The sequence below is a fragment of the Bos javanicus genome, chromosome 4 (assembly GCF_032452875.1).
Source record: "Bos javanicus breed banteng chromosome 4, ARS-OSU_banteng_1.0, whole genome shotgun sequence".
Classification (NCBI taxonomy): Eukaryota; Metazoa; Chordata; class Mammalia; order Artiodactyla; family Bovidae; genus Bos; species Bos javanicus.
Genome location: NC_083871.1, coordinates 60783749 through 60801895, shown reverse-complemented (window position 1 = coordinate 60801895; position 18147 = coordinate 60783749). Strand labels below are relative to the sequence as shown.

The window sequence follows — 18147 nt, the reverse complement described above, 5'->3', positions numbered from 1 at the left end:
GGTGGGCTGCCGTCTATGGGGTCACACAGAGTCGGACACGACTGAAGCGACTTAGCAGCAGCAGCAGCAGCTCTTAAAAACAAATCAGACAGTTCCTATGTTACAGGCCATCCAATTTTTCTCTTCTTGTCAATTTCTCTCCTGCGAGCAGATGGGCACACACACCTGTGCACGTACACATAAGCACACACACATGTATGTGTGTGTGTGGGGGGGCGGGACAGCGGTAGTGGGATGCCCCAAACAAGGAGTCTGGGTGAGGGATTAGCCACAGAAGCCCATAATCGGGGTATGGGAGCTGAAGTGGGGCTGGAGGTTTGGGAGTTCTTGTGGGAGTGAGAGGATGAGCTAAATAAACTAGTAAACCTATTACACATCCTCTGCTCAGAGGAACCCACACTGAGTATTCAAACCGTGCTATACTGACAGTATTCCCGCCACCGGAAGGCCTACAATACCCCCATATGCACACAGAGAAAAAGGGCTGCAAGAATCTATTCCAAAACAACATCCTCTTTATACTACCATCAAAGTGAAATCTTCATCTTTAACCACGTACTCTCCTAATTTAAAATTATCAAACTATCACCCAAACCCCCAGGCACAAATTGCTCATGACTTGTCGTCAAAGGAGCACTTTCTTCACATCTTCCCGTTGTCCTTGCTCATCACTCATGCTCCTCCTTCTCAGCCAGGGCTAATCCGCACTGGTCCCTTTGTTTACCCTCGAATTCCTGCACGTCTAAACACCTCCCCTTCTATGATGCCCATCTCCAATGTCTGCGCCACACGAGCTCACCTCTAAGTAGGAAAAGTCATGGCTGTGCCTCGTGCCTTGTGGAGGCTCCACTGCATGGGAACCGTTTGGCCCAGGTCCCTAGACGGGCTCAAATGCTGCTGCTAGTGGGGTGGTCACTGTGGCTGTTTTGTCACTGATATAAGACCAGTGGAAACCCTAGTGGGCCTCCTTAAGATGACATAGACCCAGCAGGCTAGTCAGTTTGGTGAACATTTTAAAGAGGAGGAGCAGGAATAATAAGAAAGCAAAGGGTTCATGCACACCCATTACCCTTTTCTGACTACAGAAAACTCCAGAAACAGCTCAGAACTGCGTGTCGTCTCTTACTGGTAAGTCTGTGGGTTTTCAAGAGCGCACAGAGAATTCCTCCTGTTCCCCTTTCTCTCCTCTTTGGAGTGAACAACGCAGGACATGTGCCAAGATGCCTGAGCCGGGACAGTTCTTACATAACCACCTTATTCTCAAATTGGTTCTGGTCCCTTCCATTGGAAAGGTTTTGACAGCCTTCCTACACATACAAAATGCCATACCCAGAATTAGAATCCCACACCACGGAGCCAGCTCCTGGTGTATAAATTACTTCCTCCCAGACATAAAACAGGTCTGCATGGCTTGTTCACACCTCCTCTCCCAAGGTCACATCACACCGAATTCAGAGCTATGAGACACACGGACAAATGGTGACCATTTGGAAAAGAGGACAAAAAATAGTCTCAGGAAAGAGAATGAGAATAGAAGGCCCACTAACTTGACCTGGGGCTGTTCAATTGCTGTCCAAGGCAAGGTCGACAGCAAGCAGGCGATTGCACCAGGGGTCTCCGTCCTGGCATTTCCTCACCCTCTGGCCTGCACCCTGGAAGATCCAGCACTGCTTTTCAAGACGCTCTGATACCGGCTTGTGTGTGTGTGCTAAGTTGCTTCACTCGTGTCTGACTTTTTTGCAACCCCACACACTGTAGCCCACCAGGCTCCTCTGTCCATGGGATTCTCTAGACAAGAATACTGGAGTGGGTTGCCATGCCCTCCTCCAGGGGATCTTCCTGACCCATGGATCGAACGCACGGCTCTTATGTCTCCTGCATTGGCAGGCAGATTCTTTACCACTAGTGTTACCTGGGAAGACCCCTGACATCCTACCAGGGGCAAAATCAAGAGGCTCAGCCACGAAGCAGAGCATGATGGGAAGAGATGCTGGATGTTTACAACAATCCGTCACAGGTAGCAGAATCCCATAACTGCTTGTCCTATTTAAGACTCTGATCAAATGCTCGCGTTCTAGTGCAGTCTAGCCTAAGTCCAAGGTACTCTCAAGGGCTACCCTGTATGGAGTCAGCTAATTGAAAAGTGTTTCCTGTTTGAACAGCAAAATGTCTTTGATTTACATTGTGATTTTGAGCCCTCCTGCCTCTTGGAACTCCTCACAGGAGCAGGCGTCTATGAGGACCGAATCCCTAAGGACATACTTAGCCATGGGCCTGAATGCTGGTTCCTGAGCTGCTATTCAAGGCAGAGGAAAAGGATTTACCTCTTCATTAAACACTTCTTGACGATTATAAAATTCCTGCCCTGCCAAACACTTTTAAAAAATTCTCTAGAATTCATGGAATTTGGGACCTATTGTGTATGTGCGTGCATACTCAGTCATGTTTGACTCTGTGCAAGCCCGTGGACCATAGCACACCAGGTTTCTCTGTCCATGGATTCTCCAGGAAAGAATACTGGAGTGGGTTGCCATGCCCTTCTCCAGGGGATCTTCCTGACTCAGGAATCAAATCTGGTCTCTTGCATTGCAGGAAGATTCTTTACCATCTGAGCCACCAGGGAAGCACTCTTGGGACATATTATCCCTCAGATTAGCTCCACTTTGAAGCCACTTATTTCTACTCTCTAATACAACTGGTTCCAGTCAATTGGAGAACTGTCAAAGTCAAAACGCAGACCCCACACTCACGGTGGTCACCCAACCCAAAGGGTAACAGCAATAATTAGAATTTATTAAATTTCTCTCAATGTCAGGCAGGTTTCTAAGAATTGGATTTCTGTTAACTCATTAATCTCAACCACGAAGCTTAGGTAGGAACTATTACTATGCCATTCTTACTAATGCAGATAATGGGATATAGATAGGTTAGGTAAATTGTCCAAGGTCACGCAGCTGAGGAGCAATGGAGCTGGGATGCAAAACCAGGCAGTCTGGCCCCAGACTGTGTGTCCGGAGAGCAATGTTATATTATCTTAGATGAAACTGACTTGTTTATATATCATTAAGCCCACATTGGGAGAAGGCAATGGCACCCCTCTCCAGTACTCTTGCCTTGAAAATCCCAAGGACGGAGGAATCTGGTAGGCTGCAGTCCATGGGGTCACTGAGTCGGACACCACTGAGTGACTTCACTTTCACTTTTCACTTTCCTGCATTGGAGAAGGAAATGGCAACCCACTCCAGTGTTCTTGCTTGGAGAATCCCAGGGACAGGGGAGCCTGGTGGGCTGCCGTCTATGGGGTCGCAAAGAGTCGGACACAACTGAAGCGACTTGGGAGCAGCAGCAGCCAAGTCCACATTGAGCTATTTCAAATCTTAAAAGATGATGCTGTGAAAGTGCTGCACTCAATATGCCAGCAAATGTGGAAATCTCAGCAGTGGCCACAGGACTGGAAAAGGTCAGTTTTCATTCCAATCCCAAAGAAAGGCAATGCCAAAGAATGCCCAAACTACCGCACAATTGCACTCATCTCACACGCTAGCAAAGTAATGCTCAAAATTCTCCAAGTCAAAATTCAGCAATACGTGAACTGTGAACTTCCAGATGTTCAAGCTGGTTTTAGAAAAGGCGGAGGAACCAGAGATCAAATTGCCAACATCTGCCATATCATCAAAAAAGCAAGATAGTTCCAGAAAAACATCTATTTCTGCCTTATTGACTATGCCAAAGCCTTTGACTGTGTGGATCATAACAAACTATGGAAAATTCTTTAAGAGATGGGAATACCAGACCACCTGACCTGCCTCTTGAGAAATCTGTATGCAGGTCAGGAAGCAACAGTTAGAACTGGACATGGAACAACAGACTTGTTCCAAATAGGAAAAGGAGTACGTCAAGGCTGTATACTGTCACCCTGCTTATTTAACTTATATGCAGAGTACATCATGAGAAACGCTGGGCTGGAGGAAGCACAAGCTGGAATCAAGATTGCCAGGAGAAATATCAATAACCACAGATATGCAGATGACACCACCCTTATGGCAGAAAGTGAAGAAGAACTAAAGAGCCTCTTGATGAAAGTGAAAGAGGAGAGTGAAAAAGTTGGCTTAAAGCTCAACATTCAGAAAACGAAGATCATGGCATCTGGTCTCATCACTTCATGGGAAATAGATGGGGAAACAGTGGAAACAGTGTCAGACTTTGTTTTTTGGGGCTCCAAAATCACTGCAGATGGTGACTGCAGCCATCAAATTAAAAGACACTTGCTCCTTGGAAGGAAAGTTATGACTAACCTGGACAGCATATTAAAAAGCAGAGGCATTACTTTGCCAACAAAGGTCCGTCTAGTCAAGGCTATGGTTTTTCCAGTGGTCATGTATGGATGTGACAGTTGGACTGTGAAGAAGGCTGAGCACCAAAGAATTGATGCTTTTGAACTGTGGTGTTGGAGAAGACTCTTGAGAGTCCCTTGGACTGCAAAGAGATCCAACCAGTCCATCCTAAAGGAGATCAGTCCTGGGTGTCCACACCTGATGAGAAAAGCTGACTCATTTGAAAAGACCCTGATACTGGCAAAGATTGAAGGCAGGAGGAGAAGGGGACGACAGAGTATGAGACGGTTGGATGGCATCATCAACTCAATGGACATGAGTGTGGGTAGGCTCCGGGAGTTGGTGATGGACAGGGAGGCCTGCTGTGCTATGGTACATGGGGTCGCAAAGAGTCAGACATGACTGAGAGTCTATACTGAACTGAACTGAACTGAAGCTCACATTCCCTGTGCACCACCCTTGTACCTGCTGAATGGTAACCCTTGTTGCAAAATCCCATGTACAAAGAAAGAATGCCAGGAGAGGGCAACTTGAAGGAGTTTGTGACTAACACTGTTTAATAAGTTGCCTTCATAGTTTTGTTTGCAAGGAGACAAAATTCTTGTCGGTTTTAAGCTAAAGTTTAAGGCAGACGGTTTTGGCTGGCCCAGGGTTCAGTCTTTTAAAAATTACCCCACCAAGTACTCTGACTTCTACGAGCTGCTCTTGATAGAAAATATCTTCTGTCTGGAGAGTAACTAACACACATGCCTTTGTGTGGAGCGCCCCCTAGTGACTATAAATCAGCACTGCCGCTGCTGCTAAGTCGCTTCAGTCGTGTCCGACTCTGTGCGACCCCATAGACGGCAGCCCACCAGGCTCCCCGGTCCCTGGGATTCTCCAGGCAAGAACACTGGAGTGGGTTGCCATTTCCTTCTCCAATGCATGAAAGTGAAAAGTGAAAGTGAAGTCGCTCAGCCTTTGTGTGGAGCGCCCCCTAGTGACTAGAAATCAGCACTAACAGGAGATAAATGGCCCAGCTTGGGTACAGTGATGCTGAGAAAGCTTGAGGGCACGAGAAGCGGGTGTCAGAGGACGAGATGGTTGGACGGCATCACTGACTCCATAGAAATGAGTCTGAGCAAAATCCAGGAGACAGTGAAGGCCAGGGAAGCCTGGAGTGCTATAGTTCATGGGGTCGCAAAGAGCTGGACACGACTTAGCGACTGAACAACAATAGGCGCAATGAATACTGAACAGGAGGAGAGTGGGGAAAACGGAGCAGGAGAAACCCATCCTCTCACTCACTTTTCAGTAGTCACCTGAGAGATTCTGCCTAGAGTTAAAACTAATGGCATTAAAATACGAGAGGAGAACAAAACTCAAATATTGTCATGGCAATGAATCACAGTCCATTTGTTTGTAAAAAATTTTCCTTTTCAATATTTCTTTTAAAAATATAAAGCACTTCCAGAGCGCAGTTATTCACACGTCCCTTATAAGGTTGTTGTACTTTTCTCCATCTTCATGGCATCCATGGGTAACAGCTGGCTCATGGGGGGCTGATTCTGAGATGAGACTGTCCCCAGTTCTTCTTGCACCTCTGCGCTCCTCTCCCTTGCTAGGGAAGGGAGAAGGGAAGTAACCTGTCACGTACGTGAAGTCACCAAGCTGATGGAAGTGGCAGCAACAGCACAAGCCCTGATACAAGAGTCAGGCAGTGGTAACGGGCCCATCTGTCAGCTCCAACAGTGACAGAGAGCCTGCGTGGGGGCTGCCCCTGCAAGCCAGACACACCACGCCCACTTGGACCATCCGTTCCCACCCCAGCCAGACAGCAAAGGAAGAAGAAGAAACAAAAAGTCTGCAAGTGTTCTACACGGAACTTCTTGGTGTCCCTGCATCACCAGCAAGTGTGATGATGCGACCCTGCAATGCAGGCGGCCCTACCACCACACCAACCAGAAAAGCCCACCGCGCAGCAGCTCTGCCCAGTGATCTGCTCCCCACAGTTCAATGACAGAGAAATGAAGCCCAATATCCCATCTTCTGGTTCTGCCAGAGACTTTCAGAAGCGAACTTTTATTCTTCTATGTGCGCACCCACAACTCCAACAATGCTATGGTCTCAGCACTTAAAACCAAACGTGAAGATAGTAGATGCTACACTGTGCATCACTGATCGAAAACATCCAAGACAGACACTGCAGAGCCCATCCTGGCCACGGTGTCCTCTCTTCACCTGTCATGAGGAGTTGCCAGACTCTTACCTGCCAGTCAAGGGAGTGACTGCCAGAACTGCCTGCAAATTCTGGCTTAAACTATGAGTATCCTCAAACAATGCCCTTCTTTGGCTTTCCCTTTCACAACCCCCTTGCTATTTGTTGAAGTGAGGAAGAGAAAGGCAGGGATAAAAGGGAAAGAAATGTTCATGAGGTTCAAGTACCCCATACCATCAAGATGGGAGTCTCGGTGATCTCTCTGAACAATTAGTTCCAGAAATGGCTACTTAAAAGGGGCTTTCCAGGTGGCACTCTGGCAAGGAATTAGCCTGCCATGCAGGAGACACAAGAGACACAGGTTTGATTCCTGGGTTGGTAAGATCCCCTGGAGGAGGCATGGTTACCCACGCCAGTATTCTTGCCTGGAGAATCCCATGGATAGAAGATCTGGGGGGGCTACAGTCCACAAGGTCACAAATGGCTACTAAAAGAAAAAGTTGAAAAATGAATCCATAATATTCTGCTCACCTGAGAAATACGTATCAAGAATGAGCTCAGACTTCCACAATAGCTTTGTACCACATCCCAGCTGGTTCGTTTTTACTCTGCTACACACTCCAAGTTATTGTTGCTCCACGTTTTAATTATATATATTTTTAACCCCCCAAATACATTATTATTATCATTGTTTCTACAGTCGATATTCATCTGGATTTTCTATTTACAGTGCATTCTTTCTTGAGTTTCCATGTTAAGACAGAAGAAAATGTTCGATGTATAGACTCTTAACACCCCATATAAAATATTTTCACGACAGCATAAGGAAAAATAATTGGAAATGAGCATCAGGAGATGTGGATGCTACATATAAATGCTCACTGGCTATGAACAGCAGGCCAATCTCACTTAACAAGGAGGCCAGGTGGGCATCTTAGAATGGCCCTAGCTTCTGTAGATGGAGAAGGCAATGGCATCCCACTCCAGTACTCTTGCCTGGAAAATCCCATGGGTGGAGGAGCCTGGTAGGCTCCAGTCCATGGGGTCGCTAAGAGTCGGGCATGACTGAGCGAGTTCACTTTCACTTTTCACTTTCACGCATTGGAGAAGGAAATGGCAACCCACTCCAGTATTCTTGCCTGGAGAATCCCAGGGACGGGGGAGCCTGGTGGGCTGCCCTCTATGGGGTCACACAGAGTCAGACATGACTGAGGTGACTTAGCAGCAGCAGCTTCTGTAGGACCTTGATGAAGGCTAAGCAGACCTCCTGAAGAGATCCTAAGGCTTCTTTTCTTGGCCCTACAGCTTCAAACTCTGCAGGCTGATAAGCAAAGCTGTAATATAATTGGGTGTCCCAGTGGCTGATACTCCCGAGTTCGTCGGGGGTGAGGTCTGATTGAGAGTCGTCAACGGCTGTGGGTTTACTCCATCTGCTGGCTGCTTCTGCTCAGGCTTCATTAGTAACTGTATCTCTTGGCTAGTTCGGTAATGCCCGACTCTTTGTGACCCTAAGGACTGGAGCTCACCAGGCTCTGTTGTCCACGGGACTTTCCAGGCAGAAATACTGACTGGAGTGGCCTGCCGTTTCCTCTCGCAGATGCGCAGTGCTCTGTTAGTTTCCTTTCAGATGGAGCAAGACTAGAAATGATTAGGACCGGGGCCTCACTGCATTTTGAATAGGGAAAGGGGATTTCTGAACAGAATGGACCAGAACACAGTGTCCATGAGGCAGAAGATAGAAGATGTGGTTCTGGGCAGTAGGTGCGTGTGGTAACTGCCTGTGATTTCATCCAGACTGAACCTAAACATTCAGGGAGTTCAGTTATCCCTTCATCACAGTCTGTAAAAGGTCCCTCCCTCGGGTGGAAGGGGTAGGCTGGGGCTGGGTGGACTGACTAAGACTTGCCAGAGCTTCTGTGAAGAGCAACCCAGCCTAATTAGTTGTCCCATTTTTTATGACCTAACTTTCATGGGTCACATCTTTAACTATTTGAAATTAGGGTTCTTGATTAGGAATACTATTCCAATTATTAAATCATCCCTATGGGAAAAAGTGATTTTCTTTATTAAAATCTGCTTTAACTTGTGGTTCCAGAAATGCTTGAGAAAGGGGGTTAAGGACAGCAAAAATTAGGTAAATGTTAAAATCTACTTTCCATATAGTCTAGATTCTTGCTAATGCTGTCCTTGTAGTCCAAGGGACTGAATCACATTCTCAGTGACAAAACCTTTAAGAAAGTCCTGTTAGGAGTGATGCTGAAATATAAGCCAGACCCACCCGAGGCTGTATTCTCATCTATGCAGAATGAGTTTGGAATGAAACTTGATTATAGGATGAAAATTCACCTAATTATGGGGATGTAGTATTTGGTACTGGAGAAGGCAATGGCACCCCATTCCAGTACTCAGAGGAGCCTGGAAGGCTGCAGTTAGTCCATGGGGTCGATAAGAGTCGAACACGACTGAGCGACTTCACTTTCACTTTTCACTTTCATGCATTGGAGAAGGAAATGGCAACCCACTCCAGTATTCTTGCCTGGATAATCCCAGGGACGGGGGAGACTGGTGGGCTGCCATCTATGGGGTTGCACAGAGTCGGACACGACTGAAGCAACTTAGCAGCAGCAGCAGCAGTATTTGATACAGCAGCAGTTTCAAGGCAGCCTCTTGAAATAAACGACTCAAGTCACAGTAGGTTATAGTATTCACACCCGCCCGGACTGTCCTGAGTGGTGCCGTGACTTGCAGACATTTGTTGACGTCTCACATACCTGTGAGCTCTTGAAGGATGGGCCATCTCTTCCCAACTTAGCATGTACAGGATACGTGGTGAGCACAGAACTGAGCCTAGGACCACCTTAGCTTCTCCTCTCCATGGCTCACCCCCACCTGAAAGCTCTCCAGGGCCTTACAGTACATGGATTCTCTTTGTTTCCTATACCTATGGTCTATGAAATCATCACGGACACTGAGCCATTGTTCCTAAGGGCAGTACAGGTTTAGGTTCCTTTGAGCCCCTGGTCACAAATTTTTGTCAATCGATCAATATATAACCTTGTTTTGTGTGCATTTCTGTTTAAAAACTCACTATGTAGCATATTGTTGATTCATTAACACAACTCACAGCAACAGCAGTGTCACTCATGCCTGAAGTCAGTTTATCTAATACACAGGTTTTCTCCGTAAGGCACGTACATCACAGCCTCTACACTTAGGAAGACTAGACAGCACTTTAGCACAAAGTTTGGGGGCCATTTTTAATGGCAAAATCACCAAGAGAAAGCACAACATTTTGAAAATGTGTCCTTGGCTGGACTGCAAAAGGGATACTCGTTTAAGAGTTGAAACAAGACAGCAGATCCCTTGCTGATCTCGTGAGACTGCCCAGTAACTCAATTTTTTGGCCACTATGTGCTTGTCTGCAAATGACTGTGAAAGCCCACGATGACTGATTTCAAATAAATTGTAGGGAATGGGTGAATATTCAGGTATGGAAGCCATGAAGATTGACTGTCTATTTTAACCCCTCTGAATTTAAAATTCTCTATAATTGGTCTCTTGCTTGTAATGCCAACTCTACTTCTCTGACCCCAGGACAACATGAACACTGGTCATGACAAATTTCTTGCAGTTTCCCAAGCACACATTATTCCCTCATCTTTGTTATTTTGAACCATGCATTTTCTCATTATCTTCCTAGGAGCAACTTACAACGCTCACATTCCCCCAGCATTGTCTCTCACAGTGTCATGGGACACTGGGCAACATTCCAATAATAATATTAATAGTAGCTGTAACACTGTCCAAATTGCTATGTCCGGGTATCATTCTGTACGATTTGTAAGAGTTTACTCATTTAATCCACACAACAAACCCATAGACAGAAACAACTAACATGCCCCATTTAAAGATAAGAAAATTGAGACATGACAATGTCAAGTACCTTGCCGGAATCACTCAGCCTGTGAGTGGCAGACTCAAAGACAGCCCTGGACAAGCGTAATCCCAATGTCACACTCTCCTAGTAGCTGTTGATTTCAGCAGCACTTAGACTAAGACGCTGTCTTCTGTGGTATGGGAACAGAGATGGAGATGGAGATGGAGGAAGAGATATATAAATATGCATCTCATTTCATATCCTGCCATCTGTATTTGAGAAAAAATATATTAAAATGACACCAAGCACTGCATATATAATTATGGATAATTATACTTGTGCATAAGTATCTTCTATCACCCAAGAAGGTAAAAAAATCCTTTAAAAATTTGAATGTAAATCTGTATTCATCATTTGTTTTTTCATTTTCTTATATTTTCTGATGCTTTGGAATCTTGGGTCCTTGCTGACATTGGAGGGGCTCCCCTTTGCAGAGTGACCTACTTTCTAGAGATAAGAAGGCTGCCTTCCTCCCCCAACAACCTCCTTTCTCAGGTGTTTACACTCGGGGCCACCATCCACCTGCCCTAATGAACACAGGGCCAAGTACCGGACAACGCAGGGTAGTATGCAGGCTTCAGAACTCAGGGAGATTATTCAAACCAGCCAGTTCTGAGTCTGCTTACCCGCTGTGCCTTAGCTTTCCCGTGGAAACCACAACAAAGGCTATTGCCTTAGTTTTCCCCTTGCTCCCTGTCTCCTGACCGACCCTAGTGCCCCCTTAAGTTCCTGTGAGGTCACATGCTCCCTCCTCTTGGGATCTATGAATAACAACCTGCCTGTTCAACAACAACCATCTCCAGGGGCAGGGCTGGCCTTATTATACCTGAATACAATAAAACCTACATTTTAAAAGAGTCTTAATTCTGAAATAATATTTTTCCCACTACCTTGTTTCACCATCATGTTAGCCATTTTTTTTTTATCTGCTAAGACCATCTGAAAATGTTAAGGTAAATGCTTATCAAAACACTTCATATTAAAAGCACATTATGCTGTTCAGAAAGAGTTTCTTTTTAAAAAATGAGCTTATTTTATCCCCAGTCAAGCTCAAGAAGAAGAAAAAGACAACTAAGGAAAAAACCCACTCTTTTCCATTTTCTGACATCTGCCTTAGTCTACGAGGGCTCAAAAAAAGAACTACAGATATCTCCTTTTAGACTGGACAAAGGTAAAATCCACAAATAGAGAAGCTATCAATTTGACATCAAGACAGTCACGTTCTGAAGGGTCTGTGGCTAGGAACTCAACTCAACTCTTCTCAGAGTATGCAAAGCATTCATCACAGTTCCTGGTCATTATAGTCAGGTATTTCCTGTGTTTTCAAAATAAAATCATTCTAAAAATGTGAATCTGCCTTCTGTCAGGTTGAGAAGCACACGTGCTCCTCCTTAGAAGTTCCAATAAGATTAGTATTAACCCAGACATCCTTGACTCCCTCTTCTTACCAGGGAATCTATAAGCATGTCCATTTTGCAACTCAGAAACCATTCACTAAAAGATCTTGGAAGAATAAGCAGCTTTGTGTTAAGAGCAAGTGCTTTTCTGTGTTATGACTAACCATATAAGCCATTTAGCCACTTTACATTGGGACTTTAGAATGATTTCACCAGAAAAATCTGCTCTGTTGGGATGCTGCACTGAGAAGAAATGTGAGGCCCATCTGCCTTCTCAAAAGTGTCGTGCTTTATTATCCGGTAACAAACTGTTCTTCTTGCCTTGTTGGAGCAACGGCCCCTCCACTTCGGAAAACTGAAAAAGCTGCCTATGATTTCCTTGATATGTGCTCTCCGAAAAGTAAGGGAGGGAAGTGCCGTTTGCTGGGTGCCTCCACCATGCAGGTGCAAGGCCAGTTGCTAAAAGATGGTCTTGAGCAGGGCCCTCCAGCAGCTGCGAAATAGAAGAGCATCTGCCCAGTTTCATCCTGAAGAAACTGACACCCAAATAGGTTAAGTAACTGCCCCGTGCTTGCATGATAAGTCACTTCAGTTGTGTCCAACTCTTTGCGACCCTATGGACTGTAGCCCATCAGGCTCCTCTATCCATGGGATTTTTCCCGGCAAGAATACTGGAGTGGGTTGCCATGCCCTTCTCCAGGGAATGTTCCCAACCCAGGGATTGAAACCGCGCCTCCTGTGTCTCCTGCTTTACAGGTGGATTCTTTACCACTGAGCCACCAGGGAAGCCCAAATAACTGCCCCACTGGCCAGTTATTAATAAATGGCTCATTATCAGTAAGTGGCTTTTTAAGTGGGAAGGATGGAATTAAAATCTAGACTCACTCAACTCCAAAAATTTGTCACTTAACATTTCCTGGGCAATGCGTACTCAGGAGATGTAAAAAAGAGGAATAACAATCTTATATGACTTGAACTTTTCTTCAAAAAGATCCAAAAGGTTACCCAAATCTCAGATTGTGGAGGAGGTCGGTAAGGAGTTTACAGACAAGATTACTCCTCCTTTGGAAGCACAGAGAGAATCCTTTACCAGGATAGTTTCCAGCATCCAGAGCTTTCCGGGCCAGACACTTGAGGTCCTCAACCAGCTTTCTGCGTTTTGCACAATGGCCTCTAGGTGGCACCACCAGCCTGTCTTTCCATTAGTGAGGCCTGTGTATTTCTGCTGACAGGTAGTCAAAAGAGAAAATTTCTGCTTGTGAAAGTGGTTGCATCATTTCTAGCATTAGAAATCATGACTGGTCTTTTCAGTTTCTCCATTACCTGATGCAATATTGTGGCCTGGAAGAAGTTTCAAAGGAAGGACTAAAATTGAAAGCTCAAAGAAAAGTACCAGGGAAATATGAAGGAAATCAACACTCCATTTTGGTTATTCTCTGTTCAAGATTTTTGCTTTTTTTTAAATGACTTTTCAAATCCTTGGAGTGGAGGCCACATAAGTGCTGAAGGCCTTAAAACCACATAAAATTAACTTTTACTTTAAAAATGCAACATTCTTCATAAAGTACTCACAAAGCAAAAAACACTCAGCAGACGTTGAAAGCTAAGACAGAGACAGACCCCAGAAGCCAACTGCGGAAGGAATTATCAATCGTGTTATGACAGATGGAGTTTCATCGAGAAAAATCACTCAGAGTTTGGCTTGTGGGATACCCTGGAGATTTCACACAGGACTAAAGTATGGAAATAAAAAAGGAGGTGTCTCATACCTCCCACCCTCATTAAGTCTAATCCTCCCTAGAGACCTGCAGTAACACAAAAAGCTGGGATAATCCAGGTCCTACCGAGTGGTCTTTCCTCAACTTCCCTCTCTCCTCCATCCCTCAGACACATGCCCAGGACAACAGATAACACTGTGTGTTCTGGGACCCAACTGCCCCCGACAAAACCCACTAGGACCTGGGTCAGAGACACACTGTGTCCAGGGATCAGTGTGTGTAAAGAGTTCACTTTGCATTTTCCACATTGTTCAAATGCACTAGAAATCCAGGTAGTTAAAAGGAGGAAATCCAGGTAGTCAAAAGGAGGAACATGAATGGCAGTAACTCAAGTGTATGCTATCCACAGGCTGTCCTCCAGGACAGAATATCACGATTGAGGGGAAGCAGTTCGAAGTGTACACACCTTGGTCTGTGCCCTGGCCATTCTGATATGACCTAAGGGTAAGAGATTGGATGATTTTGCACAACTTCCCAGGTGATTTGCTTATGACTCCTGGCTCAACATGGGGCTTCCCTGGTGGTTCAAAAGGTAAAGAATCTGCCTGCAATGCAGGACACCTGGGTTCAATTCCTGGGTCGAGAAGATCCCCTGGAGAAGGAAATGCAACTCACTCAAGTATTCTTGCCTGGAGAATTCCATGGACACAGGAGCTTGGCAGGTTCCAGTCCATGGGGTCCCAAAGAGTCAGACACGACTGGGCGACTAACTTTCACTTTCACTTTCCTCACTGAACACATTAAAGTAAAACCTGGAAGGAACTGTCGGGGAGGTAGAGTGTGAGCTTTCGACGGCTAACTCCCTAGCAAATGGAGTCGGCCAACACACGGGTGAGGGCAGGGCCGGGGCCACCTCGGAGCCTTGAGCATCGACGCACACCAAGCACAGGGACGCTCACCTCTCCATTAGTCTTGGAGCTTTTTGCGAAAATTTAGACAAACAGATTCAGCTAAAAGATCAAATGGAATGTCAAAGTCAAAATTTGGGATATGACAACATAAAAATGAAGCTCTGTAAAGCAAGCTGCAAAGTTGAATACAATGCTTCAGAAGTGTTCTTCTTAGAAAAAACATGTTAAGACTACCAGTAAATAAGGAATAACATCAAATTATTTTTTTTCTAGTTTTACAAATATTATTGGAGAGGTTTATAAAAAAGTTATTCTGATGCACCAATGGTTAAAGTGGAAATTACCCAGTGTTTATGGAAAGCAATTTGATGATATCAAAAGCTGTAAAAATATATATCATAGAAATGCCAGTTCCATGGATTTATCCTAACGACATGATCAAGGATGTACATCAATACTGAGAGGCACAGATGTTAATTGCAGACTTATCTGTAATTTTAAAACACTGAAATACTCAGTAAAAGAGCTTGGCTAAATAAACTGTAGTACACTCATATAATAACAACTCTTTAGTAATGAAAACAATGCATATAACTGACGTGGAAACATTTTCAAAGAATTCCCACAAAAGATAAGGTTTTCCAAATAACAATAAAGCATAAATACCAATGTGTACAAATGAATATTAATATTAGTGTGTGTGTATGTATATCCAAGGAAAGAGTATTTGCAGTTATAAAATAATGCCTGATCATTTCTAATTACTGAAGACAAAAGTCTGATTTATGTTGGTTATGAAGGAGGTAGAAAGAAACCCAAATTTACACCTGCAGAATTTGAGGTTAATAAGCCAAAGGTCATATAGAAATGTGATAATGATGAAAGCAAAACTGGACCGGAAGCAGAAACAAAAACAACAGATTATATTCAGGACAAGGCTGTGTTCTGATGTGCAAACCAAGTAAAAAGAAAATCTAGGTGGTGACTAATTAGCATCCACAGCAAGACAAAACTTTCAGGACAATATAAACTGCAGGTCACACCATGATCAAATTTCAGGAGACTCTCAATCTGATTTTGATATGGAATCGACATATGTGAATAACCCAGTCACCAGCCCCAAATAAGATTTCTCCCACAGTTGCCATCACCCATTTAATTTAAATAGAATCTTCAGCCTCCTGTGAAGTAGATCTAACGAAGTCTATATGCTTTCCGGGCTAACTACTCTTGGTTACACTTAATCAGAACTGAATAAACAAACTCAGTATTAGTCACACTTGTACAAGTTATTCCATTCCGCTGCAGCCAGAAGAGATTTTCATGTGATCCTGTTTAAACCAGCTAAACATCTGGAAAATGTGGAAACTATTCTGTAAGGCACAGGAGGACCACACGCTCAGAGGAGACATCGCTTATGTGGCTGAGGTCAGGCCCCCGGGTGCTGGAAGGAGAGAGCTTACTGGAGATGGCTTACTTACTATGAAGCCAAGTTTTTTATAATCCCGGGTGTACATGGACTTGCGCTTCTCCATGCTGCCACTGCTGTTATTTGGTTCAGACTCTGCATCAAAAGCAATTCTTCGAAGTTCAAATATGATGTCCCGCTGAGCCTGAAGGGGTTAGGAAGGAAAAAACGGGAGGGAGAGAGAGCTGCCTTCATTCTGTGATGTTTCATCCACTCCCTCATTCCCCAGGGTCTAAATGAATCACTGGGTACAGGCAAAAGGGAAACAGATAAAGGGCAACCAGTGTTCTAAGTTACAGCTCTGTGAACTTTTTTTCCCCCTCCTGCCACTCTCCCTGCTGGTCAGCCTTGGCTTTATTCCACAATTATCCGCATGGCCAAGCCCCTTGGACCTCTGGTATCAACTGCCCTGTGACATTCTCAATGAGGGCCCCAAATATGATGGAAGGCTTCTGATTGGAAAAAGCCAAGTTAGAGGATCTTGAAGTCCTGTACTGTCAGAAATAAAGTGAGAGGTACATAAGGTTTAAGAACAATAGGTAAGTGACAAGGGACCCCTAACTCCACTGAGAAGTGACTTCATAGAGACAAATACGAAAAATGGTTAAAACGGTAAAGGTTCTGTGGTGCATGTTTAACCACAATAAGAAAAAGGCATGTATCTTTTACATAAAAAGGAGGAGGTTTCCAAGAAGGGAGGGCTGTTCCATCTCTGGACGCACTGCCTTTCGAACTAGAAGTCATAAGGCAGTCTCATCTTTCTGTGATGATTGCACTTGGCCTTGCCAGAAGTGTGGGGCACATTAGACGGCCGCTGGAAGCCTCTGGATCATTCTTAATCGCGTGGCCTCACGCCACGAACGAAGTGCTGCGGCGGTTACACACTTCGCATGTGCATCCACATCTGCCAGAGATCAGACCCTCACGTGCCAATAACGAGTGTTTTCCTTTCCAAAGCTGCAGCGCTGTTTAAGCTGCAAATATGCTACAGCAGCGCTCCCAGCTGTTTCCTCTCACTCTGTCTTCACACAGTAAAGTTCCCCCAGAGCCTTTTGGATCAAGACTTAACCTCTCAAGCACAACAGCCAGAGACCTAGAGAGATCTGTAGCAGAGAGCCAACCGACAGAAATGGAAGCCCAGAAATCAGATGTAACCTGGGACCTCCACCCACGGCTCTGACCACTGGAGAATGGAAATACTCTCTCAGCCTGTAGAAGCCATATCACACAGAGCTACCAAGTGGCTCTGTGTCCTGGGGACTTGAATCCAAAGCTATCACCAATGAAGGCACTAGCCAAGAGTCAGTGTTTGTAGTCATGCGACGTCAGGCTTTCTTATCGAATAAGGAAAGAGTATGCATGTGTTCGATACATAACAAAATATTTCATTTATTTTATTCTATGATCCTATGCATGTTTAGTCACGTAGTTATGTCCAACTATTTGCGACCGTTTGGACTGTAGCCTGCCTGGCTCCTCTGTCCATGGAATTTTCCAGGCAAGAATACTGGAGTGGGTTGCCATTTCCTACTCCAGGAGATCTTCCTGACCCAGGGATTGAACCCCTGTCTCCTGTGTCTCCTGGATTGCAAGAGGAGTTTTTATCCACTGACCTGTCAGAGAAGCCCTCTCTGATTCTAGATTCACCAAAATTTTAAATCCATTTCCCTAAGTTCTGAGATGATAATAATATTACCATCATCAAAAGCCTCCTGGTTTCTAAGAAGCTCAAGAAAAGACTTTTAAGGATGTTCTTTCCCTCATATGCTTTGACTGTTGTCTAATGAGCACTCACCTGGTCCTGTGGGTCCATCTTGGTCATCATCCTATCTTCCAAAAGGTTAAAGGTCAGCACCTGCAGCACATACAGCTGGTGTGCCATTTCATTGTTGATGGCCCGCTGAGCTCGGATGACATGCTAGGGAGATGGTTCATGAGTGAAACATTTTTAAACAAAGGAATAAAGTAACAGCAAATAACCTAATTTACCCACCCCACCCCCATCATGATGCCAAGTAGAACCTCAGAAGACCTCATTTGGAAGCACGGGGCATGGAGGTGGGTGGAACCACTTTCAGGAGAAAGATGAGTGCACAGGTGACCCTGGTATAAATTTTCCTTTACATTTCAGGACCCAATAAGCTTCCTGATCTTTAGGCCAGAACTGGGGAAAGACCTACTGTGT

The 18147-nt window shown here is 44.9% G+C and overlaps 1 protein-coding gene across 5 annotated transcripts in view; it reads right to left on the bottom strand.

The window, feature by feature from the left end:
- ELMO1 (engulfment and cell motility 1) overlaps positions 1-18147 on the bottom strand; it is a 584006-nt gene that overhangs the window by 329555 nt on the left and 236304 nt on the right. For all 5 annotated transcript variants that reach the window (XM_061414116.1, XM_061414119.1, XM_061414114.1 and 2 more), the window contains 2 exons: positions 17758-17880; positions 15976-16107 (listed from right to left, as the gene is read on the bottom strand). In XM_061414116.1, the coding sequence (XP_061270100.1) occupies positions 15976-16107; positions 17758-17880 (255 nt within the window). The remainder of the gene's footprint in view (positions 1-15975; positions 16108-17757; positions 17881-18147) is intronic.